Raw genomic sequence first — 25,712 nt, forward strand, 5'->3', positions numbered from 1 at the left:
CAAACTAATTAACTGAAACTAGGCTTTTTGATACGATCCATATTAATTAATGAATCCAGAATTCCACTACACTAGCAGCTAGAAAACCCTATCTTTTATAATCTTATAAAACTGAAAGTCCAGGGGAGAGGAAGAAGCCAGAGTTGCTTCTGACATCACTTTTGCCAAGAATGCTCTTCATTCCAAGCTCTTCCTGGGCAGTTCCTGTGTCGATGTGCAATGAGGTCTTGGCACACCTCACCCGGACAATCCTCTCTGCTCCTGAGGCTTGGATCTGAAATGTTTCCCCAGGCAGCAGAGCTCACAGGGACACTCTGGCAAAGTGAGGTAGTCCCCAGGACCCCAACCTCCAGTGGATAAATCTATGGAAGGACTCATAATGGAAAGCACTACTGGGAAGGGGTGAAATTGAGGAGGTGGAGCCTGGTTGGAGGAAGCAGGATACCATGGGAGGGCCCTGGAGGGTGTATCTTGTATCCTGCCTCCAGTCTTCCAGATGCCATGAGGTATATAGCTTTTCTCTGACATGCTCTCCTACCTCACTACAGAGACCAGAAACACAGAGGCAAGTGACCATGGGCTGAAACGTTGGAAGCTGTGAGTTATGATAAACCTTTTCCTTGTCCACATTGACTTTCTCGGACGTTTTGATAGTGAGAAGTCTGTCAAGGCTGCATCTCCACTCTACCTTCATAACTGGGTCACCCAGGCGCCACTCTCTTCCACTGGCTGGTTTATGTTCCTATATAGGCTGTGGTCTTCCCAAGGACAGGAGATAACCTGACTGGCTTCCTGACTTCCAAAGGCATGCCCAGCACCAAGTAGGCACCCAATGCACATTTGCTAAATGAATAAACGAGGCACACAACCCTTACACTGTGCATTCAAACCATGCTCACCTTCCAGTGACTACATGCCAAGACCCCCCCACAGTAGGCCCCCCTGGAAATACAGGCCAGCAGCATGAAAGTGAGCCCCCCCCCACTTCAGATGCAGCCAGTCACCCCCCAAAGAGCTGGTGCCGTCACTGCAGGACTGTGCCCATCTCCAGCAGTAAATCTCCCTTTACTGGCCTTGCCCTTGAATTTATTTGGCATCTACGGAACATGTTTCATGGTCCAGGGCATCAAGTTCAACTTTTAAAACCTTTTAAACTCAGAAATAAAAAGGAGCCATAGCTAGCTCCCTGGCTTTTACCGTAACTCACAAAGAGCTCAGGAAGTGAAAATGCAAAGCTCCTCCTCAGAGTTCTCCAGGGGCCAGGGAGACCCATGGTCACAGCCGGGAAGAGTCCCACTTCTACCCTGTGGTTAACTTTCTCAGCACAGGGAAATCACTGTACCGCCAGAGAAGTCTTGAAATATGTATTAATACACAGTAGCAGGTCTACTGAGCCTCCCTGTTCAAATTCACAATTTTAACGGATTTTGATATATCTCTAAGTAAAATGTACCATTTCAAATTCACACTAAAAAACAAAGAAAACTACAGTAAAAACTACATTAGGCAAAACAGTTCTCTTCTCTTCCCTGATACCTGAAAAGCTTATTTTCACATGTGACCAGACACAAGAAGATCAGGAATGAAGCAACTGTTAAAGGAGAAATAGGCCTGGTGCTGTGGGTGGACACAGCTGTAGAATACAGAACACAAAAGCCTGTCCCGCCCATCATTCACTTAGTTTCCAAAGCACAGGCCATCTCAGACTGATGGCAGGGCTAAGACCGCCAAAGGCTTGGCAGGGGCCCTGCACCACACGAGTCCAGAGCACTCACTGTGCACTGTGTCCCCTGGCACTCCAGACTGAGGACGAGCATGCGGCATACAGTAGGACCCTGTCTCAAAGCACCAACACACCAACAGAGGCTGACAGCCTCATACGGTTAAACAAGGCCTGCCTTCCCAAAGACAGCCTTTCTTGCTCCTCACAGAAGCACAAAAGCTAGCTGGTAGCTCTTGGTTCCCATCAGCAAGTCCACCTCCAATTTAACTGATGTTTCAAACACTCATCACTGATTTACCATCTCACATGACCATTCTTTACTGACAGCAAGAGGAAATGTACAAACCAGCCAAGCAGTGATACTGTACGGATAAAGAAGAAGACACAGAGCAGAGCGAGGATTTTCAGTGCCTTCCTGACAAGGCCAAGATGGAAAAGGCCTCTCCCAGCCCTCAGCTTCCACAGCAGCCCTCAAGCTGGTGTCATTCCTACTCAGGGGTGGGGAAGAGGCGAACCACAGAGCCACGTCTGTGCTGTATCCTGGCAGACAGTATCAGTCAGGGGGACAAAGGCGTCACCATGATCTGCTCAGAGAGCACTCAACAAGCCAGGCTGCTCTGGGATCCAAGTGCTCATCAGCTGTAGCAACCAGGACCCAGAAGGTGCCAAACCCTTCACAGCAGGGCCTCGGGCCAGTCTAACCCAGGCCATCCCAACCCAAGCATTGCAGCCTGTAAGGCCACTATGAGTATAAACAAAACCCAAGGGCCTGGTCACTCTTGAGTAATTCACAGGGTTTGATGCCCCTTCCGGTCAGGGCCACCTGAACTTCCCATATGCACTAAGAAAGAAAAGGTTACAGTGTGCCAGGCACTCAGCTGTCTCCTCTTTCAGGAGCCTACTCTGAGGAAAGGGTGTCTCTGCCAAGGTGAGGTTTGAAGTTGCCCTGTGAAGTTCTTGGTGATGACGTCACATGCTGGCTGAGCCGTGGTTTGGTCAGAGAAGGGGCGCGCAGGAAACACAGCCTCAGGAGAGACCAGTGTGAGCTTATCCTGTGTAGAGATTTGGGGTCCAGGGACCAGTAAAGCTTCTCCTGTGGGAAGGGCTCAGGCCTGCTGAATGTTCCCAGGACTTTACTACCTCAACAAGCAGCTCCCAGATTGATTTATTACAGGAACAAACACACGAAATCAGATCCTCTAAGGACAAGCCTGGACCAGTTAGCAAGTTACAAACACTCTGTTGCTAATAAGACCAGGGGTACAGGCAGAGTTGGGGTTCCAGCTGGGCTGAGTCCGATGGCAGTTACCATGAGGCTGGCCCTTCAGACTTTTCTGCTTTTGTTATTAGGTTTGTGGGCATTATTTGTGGGATGAGAGAAATGGGAAGGATCAGGAGAGCCTGTGGCAAAATTTTAATAGCCATGCCCATGATCAGAGAGTGCCACTGTTTAGCTAAAACCAGAACATCCCGCCAGCAGCTTGCAATCAGCAAAGTCTACCAAATGCCTGGGTGAAGAAAGTCGCCCAAACTATTGAGGCATCCAGATCTTTAGCAATGGGGGCAAAGCCAACACGCTAATTTAGTCATCTAAAATACCCATGAGCCACACCTATGGGGTTATAAAACAGTAACAATAAAATTTGGGCACACTGCACATGATGCTGTTCAGGGGCTGAGAGCCGGGGCTGGCAGTGAAGGCTGGCAATCCCAGGAATCTAGGGATAGATCTTCCAAAGATGAAGGGGGAAGAACAGTAAATACTAGAAAATGCTGCAGGTCACTCAGGAAGGTCAAGGACCGAGCTAAGAGTCTAAGGAAAACGTTCAGCTGGGGAGTGCCGAGAAACGGGGGAGCAAAGTTTGAGCACTATTCCTCAGGGCAAATCCCAGTGCTTTTCCTAGCTGAAGGACCTTTGGGGCTTAAAACTAGTGGGAGGGGGAAGAGGCAGCTGGTTTCTTCTTTGGGGAAAAACATATATAAGTTTTGATTCAATTCATGGATTTCACAAATGTTTAAGAAATGAGAAAATTCAGGGCTGAAGAGATGGCTCAGCAGTTAAGAGCACTGGCTGCTCTTCTAGGTGATCCAGGTTTGGTTTTCAGCACCCATATGGTGGCTCACAACCATCTGCAACACCAGTTCCCAGCACACACTCATACACATAAAATAAAATAAATAAAATTAAACTAAAAAGGAAATGAAGTAATTCTCTGCCATTAATTATGTCTCAGTCTTCAGACAGTCTCTCTAGGGCTACCCTGTGGTCTCTGTGCACAGGAAGGCAGGTGTTGTGTCCAAAATGTAAACGCTCAGAAAGGACTCTACCTCAATCCTGTCTTAACTCCAATACAAATGCCACAAATCACATCCTAGCAGCTATGACCTTCCCTAGGAGCCGTCTCCAGACACTCAGGCAGCCTTCTTCCTTTAGAGGGGCTGGGGTGGGGCTGCTACTCCATAGGACCACCTTACATGCCCCCAACTCCCAAGTTCACAGAGCAGCCACAGCACTGCCAGTATTTGCTATCAATTCTAGCAATTTCGGTTAAAAAACAAACAAACAAACAAAACGAAACTCTATTTTATAGCTCTACAAAACATCCTGTTAATTACTTGGTGGTGTTTTAGGCATTGTTAAGCTTTCAACACTTCTGAAGTCTGTAGGAGTGACTGCCAGTGTAGAAGAATCCTTTCCCCATTTTACAAAGGGTCAATACACTGTGTCATTAAATAATGAAATAAAACCCCAATGAGGAGCAGCAGCCAAGAACAGGTTTAGCTCCCACTGCAGTTAATATTTTCTATAAATAAGTTATTTACCCACATGTAGAAACCTGTCGGTCAACACAGTTGTTCTCACAATTAACATGGTAGACATGGGGTTCTCTTAAAAAGTCTGCATAGTCAGCTTCTCAGTTTCCTGATCAATTAAAAACACAACAATATTCCCATAAAGGCTCAGATATGCTACAGTAACAGTCAGAGTGTCAGCTTAACAGGAGCAGCCTACGGCTTAAATGTAAAATTTCAGTCTCACTCTTCCCCAGCTGCACGGTGGGTATGGGAGGCTGGATGGATGTGCTGGTGGACATGGGAATGGGGACATACATGATGCACACAGGAGGCCTTACCTGCTGCCTGTTGTTTGGCATATATGGAAGCAACGTCGACACGTGGAACATGAGTTCAAAGTCTTTGTATGTGGTATAGAGGGAGTGAGTCCCTGTGGAATCCGCTGAAAACAAAGTAATTATAAAGCTAGTTAGGCAAGCACAGAATCAGAGCTCTACCACTTAGATGGTGATTTCTGCAAAAGGTATTTGGGTTGAAAAGCATAAGCTACACTGTGTGGAAACCTCGCTGGCACTCAGCCCAGTTGTTAGCAGCTCTCACCTGGAGCTGCCCACCCCCCCACCTCTGCTTTCCTGTCAACTTTCTACTGAGCATGCTCTCATCAACTCAGGGACCCGGGAGGGGAGATTATGGTCTCTTTCTGTACCTCCTTCCTGCACAAACACACATGTTAAGAAATGGTAGTGAGGCTGGGGAATTGAGGCTGGGGAATCGGTTCCGTCGGTAGGGTGCTTGCCAAGTGAGTGTGGGGAACTGGGCGAGGCTCTGCAGCTTCCATGTGAAAGTCGAGGTGAGGAGTCTATGACTGCACTTGGCCAGCAGGCGCAGCCTCATCAGTGAGCTCCAGGTTCAGGGGAACCCCTGTTTAAGGAGTCAAGTGGATGGACCAGCGAGCTAGCTCAGCAGGTGATAGCTATTGCCACATAAGCTAGAAGATCCAAGACTGATCCCCGGAACCCACACAAACCAGAAGGACACGGGGCTGATACACCCATAATCCCAACCTTTCTATGGCAAGATAGGGGGTGGAAACAGAATTGCCCCAACTCACAGGGCTCAGATAGCCTGGGATACTTCATGTAGTATCAGAAACGAGACACCCTGCCTCAACAACATGAGAAGAGGAAACCGACTGCTCCAAGTTGTTCTATGATCTACCTCCACATACCCATTGTGGTGTTGTGCATTCAGGGTCACACATGAGAAATAAAAAGTAAAAGGCATAAGGTGGAAAACAATATAGGAGGATACTGACATTGACCTCTGGTCTCCACATGAACCTGCATGCACCCTGCACAATGTACTCAAACATGTACACACACATACACCATACATACATATTATAAACAAGAATGGTGGTGTCTGAACTATTGATTGTAAAGCTAGTCATCTGTTGTTTTTAAATGTATATAAACACACATAAACATGCATATAAATACACAGGCTACTCACATACACATGCACGTAAACATACACTCACAAAAACACAGGAACTCACACATATACAAACACAAGCTACACAGGCTATTTGCATACGCACTTGCATACCCATGCACTTGCACACATGCACTTGCACACGTGCTTACTCTTATTGTCCAGCTGTGCACGATACTTGCTGAAGCCTTTCAGCCGCACTCTCTGGCCGAGGAGGTCCAGGAACTCCTCGAAGGCTGGCCCTGCTGTCTCGTTGTTGTACATTTCCTCTTCCGTGCTCTGCCCAGCTTTGCAGTACAGGATCCCAATTTTGTGCTGAAAGCTCAGCTGAAATGAGAGGAAACATGATGAACTTGGCAGACTCCAGACCTGCTCACTTCTAGCCAAGTTAAAGCTGCGGAAGCCTGGGATCTGGTTCCCAGGAAAGCATGCTGGAAGAAGTCCCAAAAGCAACTCTCATTGTGCAAGATGTTACAAATAGGAACCAAGTCCAGAAACCCCGGGATACAGCTAGAGAAGAGTGAAAGGCCCTAAGAAATAGTGCCTATGGCCAGAGCCATGTGGGATTTGAGAAAGAGTGGGCAGCCCTGTTCAGACACGAAGCTAAAAAGGCAACTGTACAAATGCCTCCTCTAACATACTTCATAGCATAATTAGGATTATCTTCCAAGTTCGGAAGAGGGAAAGGCCATGGACTTTGAAAATTTTCCTCTCTCCAGCTCTTTTGTCTTTTTCTTCTGTAATTTATTTGAACATTCATGGGAAAATGTTGGCTGAAAGGAGGGAAATCAAATCAAATTAAGGCCTGGTAAGAGAAGAACTCCAGTGAGAACTGCCATTCGTGTGCACGCATAGGAAGTGTTTTGTTTCCACCAAAGTACGTTTGGTTGTACAATTATAGTCATTTCTCACATTTTTGACTGTTTTGAAAAGAAAACATTGGCTACAGACATGATACTCCAGAAAGAGCCGTAGCAGCAACTGAACAGTTCCTGCTGCAATCCTACCTCGCAGTCAATACCGTGTCAAAGTGGAAGCCACAGATTCCCTCTAGAATCACAAAGAAACTAGATCCGGCTTCAGCAATTGCTTCCTCCCCCCAAAAGATCTGCTTCCCAGTCCTGCTAGCCAAGGCCTTGATCTGCCTAGCAGCAGCTGAGCCTGAGAGACTGACCAACTTCAGATGTCACCAACTCCCTACAGACACGGATCCATAACATGCTGGCCTTCAGTACTGAGATGGGAAACAGCCTCTAACAGAACTCCACAGCTGACTCCAGCAGCAAAGCAAGGCAGAATGATAGGCAGTTCTTGGAGCAAGAACACAGACTAACAGTCTCAGCCACCTCATTATCCATGGTGAGAGAGCTGGTGCTTCCTGGGTGACCTCAGCAGGCAGCGGAAGTTTCCCTATCTCTTTGATGGGTGCCCACAGCATGACAGAACCAGCTTTCTCTGCTGACAGATGCCAGGGTGGGTGGGGAATGTGGGGCCACAAGCTCCTCATCACAAAGATGACAATGGCTTTGGCCTTGACTGTGGGCGTCCAGAGGTTATGCAGCAACCACCGAGCACCTGGTGTTAAGGGCTTATTCTTTATTGGGGTCAAAAAGAAAATTTTTCCCCAAAAGAAAAAAAAAATCACCAAATAACAATTAAAAAATGCTTTGTTGTTTCTTTCTGAATAGTAGTTGGCCCCGAGTTTCTTGGGAGATGGTTTAGGATCTTCAGAGCTTTAGGGACAGGTGTTGACTTCAGGGGGTCCAGACTGACATCAGGAAGCTCCAAACACATCCTCTGTCCTTCCCTCTCCATTACCAGAGACTCACAGTTGCAAGGTCCACCACCCAACTATGGAACAGCAGGGCCATCACCTGCCATGTCCGTGTCCCCCAAGGTATGTATGGCGGCTTCAAGCTGGCTGAGCAGAGCCCTCCATGGCTTGCATGCATTCCCTGTCTCCCCACCCCTGGTAGACTTCTGGTATTCCTTGGGACTGTATTTGGGCAAAGGGTGGATAACTGGGGATTGAAATCCCGGAAGACTATCTGCTTAATACTATGCTATGGCTTTCACGGTCTTCCATGTATCCAAAAAACCGCAATTGTGTCTAGACCCAAACTGAATGGAAACGGTGTTTCCAACCACCAGACCTGCATTACAGGTGCCAAGTGTTAGGATTCTGCCGCGTTCCAGTTGCATGACCGCACATGCGCAGTTCAGGAGCTTGACAGCGGGTCTTAAATCTTACATCGTCAGTGTGTACTGGTGATTTCGTATGTGTGTTGTGGTCACACAATCTGCACATGCATGTCGTAGCTCTGTAAGCCCACCTGCACCTTAAAGAGCTGTGACTCAGACCCCACCCTCTCTCTCTATTCTGTTCTCCCCCACACACACCATCTTTCTCTCTCTGCACGTGTTCTTTCCCCAGGCCTGGTTTTTCTTGTTCTCCCCCACCCCTCTTTCTCCTAATAAAGCTCTGATACTGATACTGGGTGTAGTGGTGGCCATGACCTTTCCATGTGGTAACCAGTGCTGCATATCATTCTTACACCAAGACCTTTGGGAAAAGTAATAGCAGAATCAGAATCTAGATCCTGTAGATACAGGGAAACACACAACATGGCCAGGAACAGGGCTACACTCATGGGCTGTCACCACCATACCTCCCTCATCTGTTCTCCAGTGAGATAGAAACGCTTCCAGGGACCGAGAACCATTTACTACATGTTGGCCACAACCTAATGTTATTCAGGAAGTGACCTACTGTCACCTGGCTTCTTTTAGAAAACTAAAAAAAATGGTCAAATGGCACTTCCCTTTTCCTCTTCCTCGTCCACCGGAAGCCAGTAGCAGGCTCTGCTGCTCACTGCCACATACAAGTAAACATTCTGACTCCTTTGTACAGAAACTCTCACCTTCCCAGACCACTCTTCCATCCCTCACCTGCTGACCTCAGGCTGATCTCAACACTCCCCCACTGCTCCAACCCAACCTAATGGATCTGAGATAAAAGGCAGGCAGGCTGCAGCAGGCCAATGCCAGTGCTGGGACACGAGAACTATGGCACCCGCTTGTCAAAGTCTCCTGTGGCTCAGGGCTGTGAGCAGAATATACGCAGATAGCAGGGGACTCAGACACACCTCTTCCTACTGGGGCAGGGTCAAGACTGGCCACTCTGTTCCCAACACCAGAAGCTTTAGGTGGTGGTTTGAATAGGAATGGCCCCATAGGTTCATATATTTGAATGCTTAGTGATCAGGGAGTGATACTACTTGAGAAGGATCAGAAAGATTAGGAGGTGTGGCCTTGTTGGAGGAAGTGTGTCACTGGGGTGGGCTTTGAGGTGTCAAAAGCCCACACTAGGCCAGCATCTCTTTCTCTGCTCGTGGATCGGGAATCTCAGCTCCTGCTCCATCACCATGTCTGCTTGCATGCCGCCATGCTTCCCGCCATGATGATAGCGGAATAACTGTAAGCAAGCCCACAATGAAATGCTTTCTTCTATACAGGTTACCTTGGTCATGGTGTCTCTTCACAGCAATAGAAGAGTGACTAAGAAAGACACTCTGTCATTATCATCAAGAAGTGTTAAACACAAATGATGGTAGCAAAAAAGAAAGCCCATGAATTTCCTTGACAATCATGCTGCGTGTGCAGCAACTCAGCTCCCAGGCTCCAGTTCAGTTGGTGGCATGGATCTGATGCCTATATGGAGCAAATCTGATGTCTACCTGGTGTGTCTGGGCATGTGGCCTATAGGGGAGGGGCAGCTGGCCTTTAGAACAGACTTTGTCAAATATGCTATAATGTGTTGTGTCCCTGGGAGCTATCACCCAGCTAGGTAACTCTTGTTAAAGATCAACCTATGAATTTCCTAATGTGTAGTGGGTAGCCATTCCAGCTTTGATCTGGAAGTTCCAACCCCCACTGAGGCTTCGGTAACTGTCATGCCTACAAGGCGGGGCTGAGAGAGGACGCTGAAGACCCGAGATCCAGATGGGCCAGTTCTTTTAGTTCCTGGACCCTGGACGCTGGAGGTAGACCGAGCAGAGTTCTCCAGAGAACAACACTGGACTGCGCTACACCCTTCCCGGGCCCTGTTACCTATCCCTTCACTTGTAAGTTACCCCACAAAATAAACCTCCCTTTTACCTACATGGTGTGGCCATAATTATTTCACCAATACTAATGTATAAACCAGAACGTCTCTTTAGGAAGGAAAAACAGAGATAGCTCAGTAGTTCAGCACACTTGCTGCTCTCACAGAGGACCCAGCACCCACTTGATGGCTCAGACTCACCTCTAACTCCAGTTTTGGGGAATCTGATACCCTCTTCTGGTGTGCATATATCCACACAGGAGAATAGTCACACATAAAAATAAATAAATTTTTAAAAAACAAAAAGGAAAATGGGGCTGGAAAGATGGCTCGTTGGTTATGAGCACCTGCTGTTCTTCCAGAGAATCTGAACTCCCAGCATCCCCGTGAGGTGGCTCACAACTGCTTATAATTTCAGCTCCAGGATATCTGATACTCTTCTCTGGCTTTCACACATACTGGCGCGTGCACACACTCACCCCCCCACCCCCCACTTCTAAAAAAAGGGAAAGAATGGCATTCAGGAGGTTGGGAGGTGAATTTATACAGACAATGTGTCAGAACTCCCGAGGCCCCACATCGTAACTTCTTTTCAGATTATCACAGTGTTCTGTCTCCTTGCTTGGAACAACAAAATGAACAAGCTGGACTCTCCTCACCTGACTATGTCCTGAGGGGAAGTGAGATGGCCAGGAGCCAATCACAGGGAACAGAAGAGCTACAGAATCCAAGAAAGAGGAGCCACAGCAAGGTTAATTACTAGTTAAATATCGGACTCCTTTTGTGTGCTGGTGCTCTCCCTGGCAGATGTGCTTTCAGGAAAATCAACAGAACAGCGGGGTCTGGAGTCGGAGGGCAGCATGGGCAGGGGATGGCAAACTGCATCTCTTTCGGGGGGTAAAGTAAGTAGCCTCTTTTCTCAACAGTCCTCAATATCCAGAACACAGGAGGAGTCGTCGGTGCTGAAAGGTCAGCTGGCACTCAGCTCCAGACATCATCACAAAGCCGGCCACATCAACATCGCAAAGCCAGAAGACAGAGCAAGCGAGACAACCTGAGTTCTGCCTCCACAGTTGGTTCGCTGACGTTCAGTTTTAAGATGGTGTTCACCCAAAGTCTGAAAAAGCCGGGCATAGCTTCTGGACCTGCCTGCCTTACGACCTCACAAATCACCTGCCTCACTCTGTAAGGATACAGCAGGCCACAGTTGTCATGTGGTCTCACCACTCTGCTCCCACAAAGCAGAACCACATGGGTTGGGAAAAACGGACCCTCTATGGAATTTTCTAGAGTGGTCTTTGGGGCCATACACTTTACTTGGAGACATTTGCAATAATTGGTCTTAAAAGAGAGAACATGAGAACCTGGTATAGGAGCTCCTGTCTATAATTCTAGCTACCTGGGAGAGTGAGGCAGGAGGATTGAGTTCAAGACCACAATAAGACCTTATCTTGATAGAGAGGCAAGCGTGCAGAGTGTGTGTATGTGTGTCCCATTTTCAAGTGTACACCCCAGGTTGGCATGAGCTTTCTGGCCACACACTCTACGCACCCCTTGTTCATCCAGCTTGAGCAGCTGCTCCGGGACCTTGGGGGAGTTGGCTGCCTGCCGCAGGCACTGGATGCTCAGCTCCGGGATAACAAACTCCAGGACTTCCTTGAGGGGCAGGCCCCGGGCGGTGCCATGGCGGGCTGTGGAGGGAACAGCATCTTCTAGGATCGCTCCTCTCAGAGTTGTGAGCTGGGGCAAGAGACTCCAGTTAGTACTTGCTGCTGTTTATTCACAGAGGATCTAACAGTTTAGCAAACGGAAGCAAGATACTCCATCGGAGACATAAAACCAGCATTGCTCTATCAACAACCTCACATAGGGATGGGGAGACACCAGGAGGGGAAAAAAGATGAGACAAACAGATGAGACCCGAAGAATGAAGGAGACAAGTAATTAACCCTGAAGCTCTGAAACCCCAGACAGGCTACTGAGGAGGGACCACAGGACATGTCCACAGTACATCCTCCTTCTCCTGTCTCTACATTTTTCTCTTCATTCCCTTCTACTCCTGGGGCTGCATGTGGGTGGCTAGGATGGGATTGCTGGACCAGTTTCATGCTTTGCTGTATACCTTGGAAGTCTAGTGTGGTGTTCTCAATGAGAATGGTCCCCATAGGCACATGTATTTGAATGCCTGGTCCCTGGCTGGTGGAACTGTTTGGGAAGGATTAGGAGGTGTGACTCTGTTGGAACAGGTGCATCACTGGGGGCAGGCTTTGAGGTTTCAAAAGTCCATGCCATTCTGTTAGCTCTCTGCCTCTTGCTTGTGGATCAAGAACGCGAGTTCTCAGCTACTGTTATAATACCATGCCTGCTTGTTTGCTGCCATGGTCCCTAGTAACCATGATTCTAGGGATTCTAACCCCTAGTAATCATGAGCCCCAATAAATGTTTTCCTTTATGTTGCTTTGGTTATGGTGACTTCACAGCAATAGAAGGGTAAGTAAGACACCTGGGTCACCATTCCAAGCTGTCATGATGGGGAAAAGCCACTGCACCGTGGCCTCATCTTCTGCATTTGGTTTTAAACTCATTTCCAAATTCTGATGCAGACTGTGCAGCTCATATCTGTTCTCATGTCTCAGTCTCAGAACCTTCCATCTTTACCATGCAGTGGGGCTGGTGTCTGACAGGCACGCAAAACCAATATGGCCACATGTCCTTCCAGCCCACACCATGGCAGAGCATCTTCTTGTGCCCGGCTGGCCTCATAGTGAGTAAATATCGAGATCACTGCACACATTGTGCAGCTAAGCAGCACATCAACCATCCTGAGGAATCGGATTCCCCTGCACTGTATGCAGGTCTGGGTTCTTTGGCCCACAAAATCAGAGTGGGGCTCATTTAGTGGGCCTTCCAGAAGGTGCTGGCTGACCACTTTAGGTCAGACAGAAAAAAAGAGGCTTCTCTGGTCTCCTTTGCTTCTGTAAGCATGGTGACCCTGTATGTCTCAACTGGTATTGCAGGTGTCCTGGTGACCTGGGCTCAATGCTGACTATGTTCACATGGGCTAAGCCCTTTCCTTGAGTGACAGCTTTGAAGACAGACCTGTGCAGACTAAAGTTAAGATAGTAATTAAATGTAAATAATTGATGAAACCAGCTGTTGTGATGTCTGTCACACTAGTCACCTTCCCTGAGGTCTGTGGCAGAATGGCTAGTGCAGGTCACGGGCTTTATGAGTGCACACAGAACACTGTGTACGTGCCAGGTGTCCCTGTGACCACACTCAGTTCCCATGGTGGTAAGACTATAGCCACCTAAGATCCAGGAGAGGCTCCCAAGTATTCACTTAGGATAAAAATCATGTAACGGCCTTTCAGAGTCCTTGAGCATTAGACAACTGACATTAAGATTAGGTTTTCTAAAACTTAGCTAAAGTGGCAATGAGGATGGACTTCCCACAGCAGCCTCTTACCTCACTTGTCCTGAAGGCCACCCTGTAGTTGAACTGGGACCCTTCTTTTTCCTTGGGATCTTCCACCTTCTCCCTCCGGATGCTGACTGCCACGGGGCCAAGGTTTTCATCTATTCCAAAGTAGTTCTGGTGCTCTGGGATTCAAAAGAGCAGAGTCAGCGGAGAGAGCAAGTGATGCAGCAGCATTGGTTCATGTCACAAGTCCCCAGGGAAGTGCCACAAGCCTACACCGTGATCCCGACGCACAGGTGGAATCTTCTGGTTTCTTATACAGATATGCTGTCCTGTGTGGTGGTAATCTAATTGTACTGATTTTGTGATATATGTGATAATGTGATTTTGATTGTATGTTAATAAATAAAGTTGTCCGGGGGTCAGAGCTATTAGAGCCATAGACAGAGTGTGGCGGTGGTGGCACACACCTTTAATCCCATAGATCTCTGTGTGTTCAGGGATACAGCCAGCATTGGAGACATATGCCTTTAAGACCTAGGGGGCTGTACATTCAGACAGTGACGAGGCAGTCACGTGTTTGGGTTTACAACCAATGAGAAGGCAGAATGACTGGAAAATCGACTTACAGATAGGAAGTAGCTCTCTTTCGGGAAGCTGGGACACTGCAGGCGGAAGGGTGAGATTTTAGCTCTGAGCTCTGACCTCTCGGCTTTCTCTTTTACATTGTTTCTGTGTTTCTTATTTAATAAGACGGTTAGTTACATCAACAGTCCTGTCTTGCTTCACCTCACTCGCTGCCTCTCTGTTTAACTCGGCTTTTCACTGTCAGTATCACGAGGGTCTCTACCCCAAAGCTGCCATCCTGTAGACAGCACCATCAGCAGGATGGGTGGCCATCCTCAGCACTGCGGAGGGGCACGATTCCTCAAGAGTCATCACTGAAGGCTGCACTGCTCCCTTCCATATGGAAGGCGACCTTCTCCGACTGAATGAGACTCCTGAGGTTACCCAATGAGCCACTCTGACTGGTCAGAGTAATCTTAGCCATCAGTGGAGTGCCAAAGGTCACCCTGTCATTAAACTGTCTCTAGTGTCTAAGGAGAAATTTAGTGACAGGAAACTCATGATGATTACTGGGCTGTGAAGGTCACTGGTCCTACAAATCCAGCAACGCCCTCCACCGAGCTGTCAGTTCACCTTTTCTTTCCCATAAATCCCTGGTCCTTGAAAGCGACCCAAGTCACACAACACCATGGCGGGAATGGACTTTGGGGTATGCCATCTACCAGGCACAGGGTACCACAGGGCACACAGTCACCAGCCTTCACTCATCTACATAACAGCCACATGCCAGGCGAAATTTAGCAGTGGGGACACAGGGGGATATTCAAGGAAGCAGTCCCCACTCACAATGTGAATCTCCTGGTTAGAACCCTTCCAGTGATGGGACACTCCTTGGCCCATGGACTACTTGATCTGGACCACAGAACAACAAGGGGTCACCATGCCCCATTGCAGTTTCTACACTGACTCGTGTCTGCAGAAACAGCCCATCTTACCGCAGCACAGTAGAGGCAGTTGGGCTGTGCAGAACAATTGCCCACATGCCCATTAACGCAGGTAAAGAGCGTGTCTTCTATCACTAACAGCTATATCACAGTATTCGTGCAGAGCAGGTAGTAGATGTGAACCTTCAGGAACTGTTCATTCATCCCTCAATGTGAGCCCCAAGGAACTGTTCATTCATTTCTTTAAGAACCACAGCCAGGTCAGTTCTCAAAGGGCTGTTTCCTTAAACACTGATTTTCTTTCACCCTTATGCAAAACACCACATTTATCCCCTGTGAATGTCACCTTCTAGGTTTCAGCTAATCTTACCCAACTCTTGAATTTTGAGTTGGGGAAGCCTGCAGACTCTGAAAGGCTCTGCAAGCCATGCTTTTATGCCCTGAGAACTTCTGGAGAGATCTCATGTTGCCAAAGGGGCAACTGTCTGCTCCACTTCAATCAACACTGCTCAAAATGGTTCTGAAATAGAAACTATTCATTTTATACTGATTGGGGAACCAGACTAATGTAACACTGGCATTTTGTCCTTCTGGAACCAGGCAGGGCCAGGAGCAGCACGGAGGCTCCTTTTGGGGCTGAAGGTGAGTCAGTTTCAGAATGGAGAAAGCCTGTGCGGTGGGTACAGTATGTGCTGACTCCAGCAAAGACAATGGCCACAGACCTAACTCCAGTGTCGCCAACTCATGTCAGGTTTGAAGAAGGTGAGCAGCTTTTGTGACTTGAATCAGTAGTTTAAAAGCAATAATAGGAAGTTAACTGTTTATATCAGTGTATCTTGTTGTTCTTGATGATGTATTAGTGAAAAGGGGCCCAAGACACTGCACCAACCTGTCTTTAGAGCAGACACTGCATCAGTACCAAACTTTCCAAGCTGCAGCTAACTACCCTCACCTATTGGAGGCTTTACTGTTCTTGGCAACACTCTGTAGCTCTCTGTGGTGGTCACTGGTCTTTCTTCAGATTTGACCTCTGGTTCAAGGTGTTTTAGGATACATGCCCCCCCATATGTGTATGTGCATATGTATATATGTGTGTATGTATGTATATAGACATATATGCCATATATATATTTCAAATTTACGTATTTCAAAATCTCAAATTTCTAACTGTTTTCTAACTGGCTGCTGAAGATTTTTGATCTGAGTTTTCCATTGGTATGTTCCCAAGTGACTGCCTGCGAAGATCAGTTGTGCCTACAGTCTTTTTAAGAAGACAATGGCATATAATACTCCACTGAAACAGAAGCCATATTTTGAAAAGCTGAAGAACTATTAGCTTCTTCACTAAAGATGACAAGGACACAAACTAGGGAGCAAGAGAATAAAGGAAAGGTGTCCCTCCTTATAGCTCTTTCTGACCTATGTTGCAGCCACATCTTGCTTCCATTTCTGGCTCTGGCTGACTCACATTTCTGCATGCACATGCAGAGGTGAGGTTCCCATGGTCCACAGGCACCATGCCTGAGCCCGCAGACTGCACAGAGTTATGCCCCACCAGTCTTTGCTAGGAACCTCACAGTGCCTTTGGTTTCAGCAAGTAGCCTGCAGAATGCCTGCATGTGTTTCTAAAGAAATTAACATTTTCCCCTAGATTTGAGAACATGCTGTCCAGCTCTTATATAGAGTATGCCCACAGACCATGAAGATGTGAACAGAGTCTATGTCCCCTCCCCCACTTCCCCAGAGGAAACAAAGACAAGGCTTTCAAAGGACATCCTGCATCCCTTTCAGGAAAGACCTGAGAATTTCATCCTGAGAAGCCTGCCACTCTGAACAGAGGCTTGTGAGCAAGCCCTTCTGAGCTGTGTGCATTCAGACCCTTGCCCCCCCACAGCCTGGCCTTATTTTCAACCAATGAGCTGATGATTTCCATATTGTTTCAAGAGTGAATCAAATGAAATCCTTCCCTGCAGGATGGATGCTGTGAGGAGGCTGTTGATAAGTTGAAAGAAAATCCACACATCACTCGAATATAACAGAACAGACTAAAAAAAAAAAATTGGTTAATAAGATTGCAGTGTGAGAAATGAGAATCACAGCATCTTGGTGTATCCTGGATATTCCATCAAGAAGGGGGAAAATTCCTAACTCCTGTGAAGAAAAAGGACTGGAATGTCCTGGGACCCCAGCTCAAGGCTGTTTCTAGACTCTGCAGTATCCTGGAAAGCAGATTGACTGGTAAATCACCAAAGAGTCGAGCAGGGAAGGACAGATACTCTGCATGCTTAGGCCCAGGCTCAAGAGATAGATGAGAGCAGCTTTGCCAGGTTGTGGTGCCCAGGTAAAGCACACTGCAAGGTCACACTCACCACCAGTTCAGAACCCCTGTCCCCAGGCCTCTGCCTCAGTCCCATGCAGAGGAGAGGCCTGTGATCACTGTCCTCTACAGTGCAGCTCACTGGTTCTCTGCCTTACAACAACTAGCTGGTTTTTGCTCACTGGGGTGACATGCTATATCGCCGGTGGCTCTCTGAACTCCTAGGACGGATTGTACATCACCTTCCCCCCTTCGAAACTGTGCACCTGCATTTGCAATCAGTCTATCACTGTGCTCTAGGAGCTATGGCCAAAATACAATAAATGTAGGGCAAATGGGTAAGTGAAGATCCTGCCTCAGCATATCACTGTGAAGTCATGCCCAGCCTGGAGAAACCTACGCTCCTGCCAAGGCTTCCTGCACTGTGAACCTGTTTCCATGCAGGAAAACTGAGGTATTGGTGCTGCCACACGCCTCTGACCCAAACTTAACCAAAGCATTACTGAGCTTGGAAAACCCGCAGCACTGGAAATAGTGAAATGTGCCAAATACTACACTTGACTTCAAACAAAACCCATGAGGCCCACGTTTCAGATGGGGCCGAAGAGGAGGGGTTAGGTGACTTGCTGTAGGAAATGATCTGCTGCACATGTTAGAATGTAAACAGACAGCGGCAACAACAGCACTTCCAGGAACAGCTTTGGGGGATGACTTTATCTAAGAGGTAAAAACTAAGCCATGGGCTGGGGAGATGGCTCAGTGGATAAAATGCTTATCATATACAAACTGCACGAAGACTAGATTCCTAAACCCCACTAAAATGTCATGTAATTCCTGATAGGTAGGAAGAGGCAGAGATTGGGGGGCGGGGTGTCTCTCTACAGCAAGCTGGCTGGCCAGGCCAATGACATCATAAGCACTGGTTTCAACTGGGAGACCCTGTCTCTAAAAGAAGGGTGAAGAGTTCAGAAGGACTCCTGATGTCAATCTCAGGCCTCCAAATTCATGTGCACAAACAGAGATGTACAACCATGTACATGCAAACACACATATACATACATGTGCTAAAAAACAAACCGGTGACATGGGGGAGCCAGCATAGCATAGAGATGGACAATAGTTCCACCAACAGATGACACACAACAGCATGTCATAAGGTACAGTTCCAAAGAAATCAGTTCACAACCGGAAAGACTAGGAACTGAGGGAGCCATCCCAGGCTGCCTTGGTTCACTGCAGCTTTTAGCAACATGTTCTTAGAAGAGGAAGGCATCTCTGAGTATAAGTAACAGGCTACCAGGAAGGCACAGCTGTCTAGCTTCTGTGCATTCTCAGATGGGAGGGGGCATTAAGCTTGGACTTAAAGCCAAAGGAGGCTTCACTAGTCCCTGAGCTCTCCACTTTGGCCATCAAGCAAGCCTCACAGAAACAGCAGCAGCATCCTTCCTATTTCTCCACAGCTGACCCAAGACCTGCTGAGGTCCAGTGTGAACAGGCCTTTGCAAGTTCTTAAACTGACTCCCTGCATCCTCACTGGCCGCAGCAGGAGAGCAAGTGTGTGGCAATGTCCTTTGGTGCCAGAGTCCCAGGTACAACTGGGTAGTTCCTCCTGTTAGGAGCTCCTGGACTCAGTAGGACCTCTGTTTGTGCAGTAATGAGGGCCAGGGAGAGAGGCTATGCGGAGTCCATCAACGGTGCCCGCTCAGGGAGGGACGTGTGTCTTAGAAAGTACTGTTGCTAGGTGTCACTCTGTTCACCCATGCGAATCTAAGTGTCCAACTCCCTATTATTTTAGTCACTGACTGTATAAAATGGGAAGAAAAGGCAGGGGGCATGAAGTTCAAAGGAAACATAGTCATGAATCACTCAGTAGTGAGTTCGGGGGATTCATAAGACACACCCCTCCCCCAACCTGTGCCCCTGCATTAGTGACACTGGAGTGTGTCTGGAACCAGGTGGCAGGCTTCACCAGACACTCCTCGCCCCATCCCAGCCCCTTCTGCCTCTCCCCTCATCTCTTAACCATCAGGACAAAGCACTGCCCTTCAATGCTGGGCCTGCCTACGGAGGGGACAATGGCCTCTTTCAAGAGAGAAAGTTCTCACACACTTATGTAAGACTTGCAAGAGGGACCATGCTGTGTGACAGGCACTGCTCTAAGCCCTTTGCAGGACTCCCTGAATCATCAGCTCAGTTTAAAGACAGAGCTCGGTAGGGTATGAACCCATGAGTGTTGCCCACTGGCCCATCCTTCGTTATCAAGCATGGACCCCCCAGCCATTGACAACAGGCGGGCACTTCAGCCTTACGTCAAAGGGGCAGGTTCCCGAGCCCCCATCCACAGAAGAGTAAAATGGTGCTGTGACAGACAGGGCTAGTAGAGGGGTTTGGTTTCTGTTGTCGCTTTGCTCAGTACTGGCCAGTGAACTTAGGGTCCTGTGCATGGCAGGTAGGCAAGTGTGGGTGGTACAAACAGACCCAGCTCCAGCCCACAATAAACTCTCTCCTCTGACTCACTTAGGCACGGCATCCTCCACTCCAGTGCTGCAGAGGAAGGCTAGCACTGGGGAAAGGGAGCCTCTACAAAGAGCTGGGTGGAGCAGCAGGTGGAAGTCATGAAGACGTGAACCGGAAGGATGTGAGGACGCCCCTGGTGCAGCTTCACTTGGGAAGTGCCACTGCCACCAACCCTCTGTCCTGCTCCTTCTAAGTCGCCTCCACCTGACAACTGATATGACAAGAAGAAATCAAACGTGTCCTGTCAGGTGACATTTTATAAAGGAGGGAGGGAGGAAGACAAAGGGAGACTGAAAGGACAGAAGGAAAAAGTGAGGCAGGAAAGAAGAGATGGAGGGAAGGAGAGCGTCAAGGTCAGTGCTGTTAACTTCAAAATCTGGAATCACCTGGAAGATGGGCCTTTGGGATCATCTTCACTACATTAACTGATATAGGAAGATCCATCTTAACTGGAGTGAGACCATTCCCCAGACAGGGAATCCTAGACGGGATAAAATGGAGAAGACAAGCTGGATACTAGCTTGCATTCATCCCTCTGTTTCCTGACTGTGGATGTGATGTGGCCAGCTGCTTCAAGCTCCTGCTGCCTAGACTTTCCGTCCATGATGGATTCTACCCCGACCGTGAGCTAAACTCGACCCCTTCTCCCTTAAGTTGCACTGTCCGAGTATTTCATGACGGCAACAGGAAAAGAAGCTAAGGGAGATAGGGAGAGCGTGAACTCATGGCTGGCAGCTGCACAGGAGTCCCCAAAGAGTCAGGAGCTGAATCTGGGATGTTTGCAGGACTCTTCCAAGTGGCCTGTGCTACCAAGGAGAAGCCCCAGAGACGGGACAGGGGCAATGCAGAGCAAAGGCCTTATCTTTTCCTCCTGGTCATCACCAGAGTGAGGGATGTCATTGCTGCTGGCCATGCTTACTGTCATGGCCATTTCCTTTCAAACTCTCAGGAGGATGCAGAAGGACTTGCTTGGACAGGTCATGCTGCCAGCTCTGCTTATGGTGGCCAGCCACTCCCTGGTTGATGGGTTCACAAAGTCACTGAAACATCCTTTAGTGACTGTCATGGGACACACCCTGGCATCAAGAGCCACCTCTGCACATCCATAGCCCAGGACTTACAAAGCCTACATAAACATCAGACAACCCGCAGTACCAGGGGTTTCACAAGGAACAGAGAAGAAAATAAAAGGTGCTTTAGAGGTTTATCAGCAGGTCCCCGAGAGCTGTAGAGAAGAGTTCTGAAGGGGAGAAGGGGGAAAGGCAGGCAGCTATTTGCAGAGCCCAGCCTTAGAGCCTGTCCTGGCGGGTCTGCTTTTAACCAGTGACATCCACTTGCTGGCAGGCTCGCAGGAGCACCCTGCTCTGCCTTGTCCAGGGACCGAGGCTACGGGGTTAGGCTAGTCTGTACAACTGAACCCTCAGACTTTGGCCGCCAGTCTGGTCACTAATGACTCCATGCAGACACCTCTGCTGCCAATTTTAACTCAAGTCACACTGGGGTCACAGGCAAAGAGCTAAGCCCTGAGGAAGCAGGAGTCCCCCTTTGCACTGAAGTCCTAAATCTTTCCCTTGAAGCTACTTCCCCCTCAGCCTGGAGCTTATTAGGCTTCTTCCCAGAGGACAGCCATGGAAGCAGGGAACCTCAGGGCCTGCGGCATATTCCCTCATTCTGCTGGCTTTACAGAACAGTCTAGAACTCCGCTATCCAGCTACTTCCTAGGTCCTCGGCTAAGCCCCTAATCGGGGATGAATCAAAGACCCTGGCATTGCCAAGAAGCACAACTGTATCCCTCTCCGTTCACTTGGGGTGTGTACACACAGATTACTTCTGGGAGCTTATTAACTTACTTTGTGTACTGACCTAAATAGTCTGACAGTGTCACTTCCAACGACCTCCAGTGCCTCCATCAGCAATCAGAAAGGGCAGAGGAAGTAAGTCACTGCAGAGAGGTCTTCAAAACAAGTGGCAGATGAGCACAGACCAGACTAGAATCCACCTCCTGGGACAGACCCTAGTAACTCCAGTGGTGGCAATGGTCTGGGCAGTAAATGTGGCTCCTCTCACACATACTCTGGATGTGAGACACAGTTTGAGTGGGAAGCTGTAAGCATTTGCACCACAGGACCACAGAATCCTGCCTGATGCCCTAAACTCTCCAGCACTCAGGTGCCCAGATGCTGGGCTGCTTATGGTCTTTAGAGTGTGACTATAAATATAGATTTACTTCATGTGCCTGCTTTCAGCTGTGACAATAGTCTTGGTGAGGAAGGCTGCTCCTCTCTGGTCCCTTTTTGAAAGCCAAAAGCCACTGACTTCTTCCTGGAGACCAGTCCTCCACATGTCTAATGCCTAGTAGCCCAGGGACGGGCACAGCAGTGAAGATGGCAGTTAAGTCAGACTGGAACATAACCCAGAGGTTCCCGACTTTACTGTGACAAGCAGGAAGAGAGGAGAATGGGCAAAGGAGCACACTGCTAACCAAAACCTGTGATGAAGACAGTTCAACCAACGAAAGTGAAGATAACTTATTTTATAGTATATTGAAGACTTTTGCAGAAACACCAGAAGGAACATTTTATCTCTGCCCATGCAATCCCATTTTCAGGACCATGTACATCTGGTTAATCCATAAATTCTGTCAAAAGGCTTTGATATATCCAATCTATGAATCAACAGGTAAGAGCAAAGGATGGCGGGAAAACCCCTCAGAATTATCCAGTCTACACAGTGTTAGGAGCTATACAGAGGCACAACACAGGACAGATATAATCACAGGATGTTTCGTAAGATGGGTAAAATCTAAAAGAAGCCTGATGCCAGAGGAGGAGGAGGAAGCAGGCTCTTGGCGGGGATTGTGAATCAGCAGGAGAACCAGACGCTGGGGCTCCTAACAGGCTGCAGTGGACAATTACTGACCAAGGACAACCCAAGTCCAGTGGGCCACGGCCCTGGGACCCTGAGGAAGTTGCTCTCATGTAGTAAAGCTCACGGCAGGCCCTGAAGACATAGTCCTGGTACGATTTCAACGTGTCTCCCACAAGATTATGTGTTAAGCAAGCGTCTGTAGCTGGTGGTGCTACTTTGGAGGGCCCTAGAAACTTTAGGAGGTCCAACTTACCTGGAAGAGCAGGTCATTGGGGTTGTGTCATTGAAAGTGACACCTGATTCCCCAGTTCCTTTCTCCCTCCCTCCCTGTCTACTGTGCAATTAAGAAATTCTCTGCACAACATACTCCCATGTCCACCCTGAGAACACAAGGACACTTGACTATGGACTGGACTCTCTGAAATTCTGTCAAAAGGAATCCTTCCTCCTCTTACACTATCCCCTCAGGTGGTGGGTCGTTTGGTCATAGTGTGTTTTATAGGACTATCCTCTGAGCCAGACTGCTGCCATCTTCATCAGATCAGTGGTGCCTGCTTGCAAAAGATCATCACAGCTAGGCTTTTTGATTGCTGATGTCTTGTAAAAGGAATAGCAGGGAGGGTGATGGGACCCTTACCCGAATACCCAGGCATTCCTCCCAATCAGTTGCGTGTTAATTCTGTCCTACCTGCATGTGGTCTCAGAGAAGGGCTAGAGCACATGGGCAGTGCAAGAACTAGGGAAGAGGGATCCCATCTATGTAGCCATCGCGGAATCATCCACACTGGATCAGACTTTTCCACATGGCTGCTGGAAGGCCACCCATATACCTGCTCACAACCCCTCACTTATACTCTGTAAGTAAGCCTAATAGACCTACCTATTGGTTCCCGACAGTAAACACTGGTAGAACTGTACCTTTGAACCTTGGTTTGTCCTTGGGACATGGGGGGCAGGGTTGTGAGTGAATGTTGTTTTGTTGTTTATGTGCCTCCCCCCACCCCAGGTCAGAGCCTTGAAGGTAGCCAGGTGCCTACCTTTGCCATAGAAGAACTTGCGGTAGTAGTAGGCCCCCAGGTCAACGTGTTCTATGATGTAGCGTTTGACCTTCTCCCTGTGGATGGGTTGGTTCTCTCGAGGCACCTCCAAGACAGAGACGCCCGCATTGGTACAGTGTGAGCTGAGGGATGACTCAAAGGAACAGCTCTCCCCAGAGCTGAAAGAGGCTGAGTTGGCCCGAGACAGCGCAATGCGCCTGTCGCCCTCCCCGCCAGTCTCGTTGCGGAAGTAAGGGCAGCTGAGGACCAAGTCATTGCTCTTTCCATCGCCCTCGTCAGCGTCCGGGTTCTCTTTGGAGTTGAGGTCTTCCTTGCTGCCCAGTGGGGACTCGCAGCCTCCGGCTGGGCCTACGGGAACTGGGGTCTGTGATGCAGCTGAGGCCCCTGTGGTGATGTTCTTTCTCTTCCCCACGCTGGCCCTGGTGGCCATGGCTTCGTTGATGTTGAAGAGGATACTCTGCACATCATAATGGGCAAAGCACCTCTGGCAACTCCAAGGGCGGATGCCCCGGTCCAGGCGGCCCTCCTCTAGGTCAGAAGTGAACTTGAAGGTCTCATGCTCACTCTTTACTGTCCGAAGTTTTCGGAAGAGTGATGTTTCCACTGACTCTGATTTTAACCTGCGCTTGAAGGGCTTGTCTCTGTCCCTCCCCATTAAGAGCCCACCATCCATGTAGTCCAAGCCCGAGATGCGGACGAACTCTCCTCTAGAAATCTGGGCTGCAGCATGGAGGCTGGGGGAGATGGCGGTGTTACAGGGGAAGAAATCCGGAAACCCAAAGGAGCTGGTCATCTTAGGATCGTAATTCTCCACTCGGTACCCTCGGAGCATGGCAAAAACATTCTCTCCAGACAGACCCTGCCTGTCAATAGATGAAGTGCTCCCATATTCCCTGTGCAGGGCAGCTCCGGTGTTGGGGTTGACTGCATGTTGGTCCAGGACATCCTCAGTATCGATATCACTAATGGTAACATCGCTGTTGCTCCTTTGTCGTATGGGGTGGAGTCCCCTCTGGGGAGAATGGACGAAGATGTCTCCAATGGTGTACTTTGCCTCCACAAAGTCCAGGTCCAGCTGCTCTTCTTGCTGCCTGTCACCCTGGTCATTTTGGCCATTCTGGATGATGGAGGTGACGCTCTCGTAGCTGGACTGAGAACGGCTCTCCCACAGTGTCTTGCAGGCCAGGTCTTTGGAGCAGTCCTTTTTCGGAGGCCACTCAGACACTCGGGCCCTCACTCCCATCTTGGGCACTGCTGGGGTACCGTTGGCTGGCCCACCACCACTGCCCTCACTTGGACTGGAGGTGTTCAGAGGAGCGGGTCCCATGCTGCCATTGATGGCTTTAAATTTCCGAGCAAAATAATCATCAGACTGCATGGTTCTGGAAGGGTCCTTGAATTTGGAGGCAGCTCTGCCGAGCTTGTGCTTCTCTACCTGTGACGGCCTTGGGTCACTCATGTCCACAGAGGCAAGAAGCAGTCATCAGCAACAATGGTGTGACCCCACCTCCGTGGTCATCACACAATACTATCACCAACAGACACAAAGGGTGGTTGCCTGGAGTTCCTTTTTCACCAAAAGCAAACAACATCCTCAAAGCACAGTTTCTCGAAAGCCATGGCGAATGTGCTCTCTGTTAGGTGTAATGACACTGTTCCACTTCTGTTCAGATTTTCAGCAGCACTCTTGAAGACCTCTGTCCATAAGCCTTTCCTTCACCTGAATTTAAAGACAGAAAACGGTCAATTATGACTGACACGGTTGAGGCCAATGCAGGTCTACAGGCTTGTCTCTCGCCCCTACCTCTGCCTATATCAACATTCTCACACTCCTGAGTGCATGCTGCATTGTTCACGTGGCTTAGGTGTGCCTGTCTGTCCTGTTGTACAAGGCCAACTGGAA

General features: G+C 48.7%; 1 protein-coding gene across 3 annotated transcripts in view; it reads right to left on the reverse strand.

Annotated features, from left to right (window-relative positions):
- Nucleotides 1-25,712, reverse strand: part of Sipa1l2 (signal induced proliferation associated 1 like 2) — a 170,187-nt gene that overhangs the window by 60,819 nt on the left and 83,656 nt on the right. For all 3 annotated transcript variants that reach the window (XM_028889815.2, XM_037206358.1, XM_028889814.2), the window contains exons 3-7: nt 23,789-25,529; nt 13,587-13,720; nt 11,670-11,858; nt 6,166-6,340; nt 4,858-4,961 (exon numbers count right to left, since the gene is read on the reverse strand). In XM_028889815.2, coding sequence (XP_028745648.1) covers nt 4,858-4,961; nt 6,166-6,340; nt 11,670-11,858; nt 13,587-13,720; nt 23,789-25,268 — 2,082 coding nt within the window. In that variant the 5' untranslated portion in view covers nt 25,269-25,529. The remainder of the gene's footprint in view (nt 1-4,857; nt 4,962-6,165; nt 6,341-11,669; nt 11,859-13,586; nt 13,721-23,788; nt 25,530-25,712) is intronic.

The sequence above is a fragment of the Peromyscus leucopus genome, chromosome 5 (assembly GCF_004664715.2).
Source record: "Peromyscus leucopus breed LL Stock chromosome 5, UCI_PerLeu_2.1, whole genome shotgun sequence".
NCBI lineage: Eukaryota > Metazoa > Chordata > Mammalia > Rodentia > Cricetidae > Peromyscus > Peromyscus leucopus.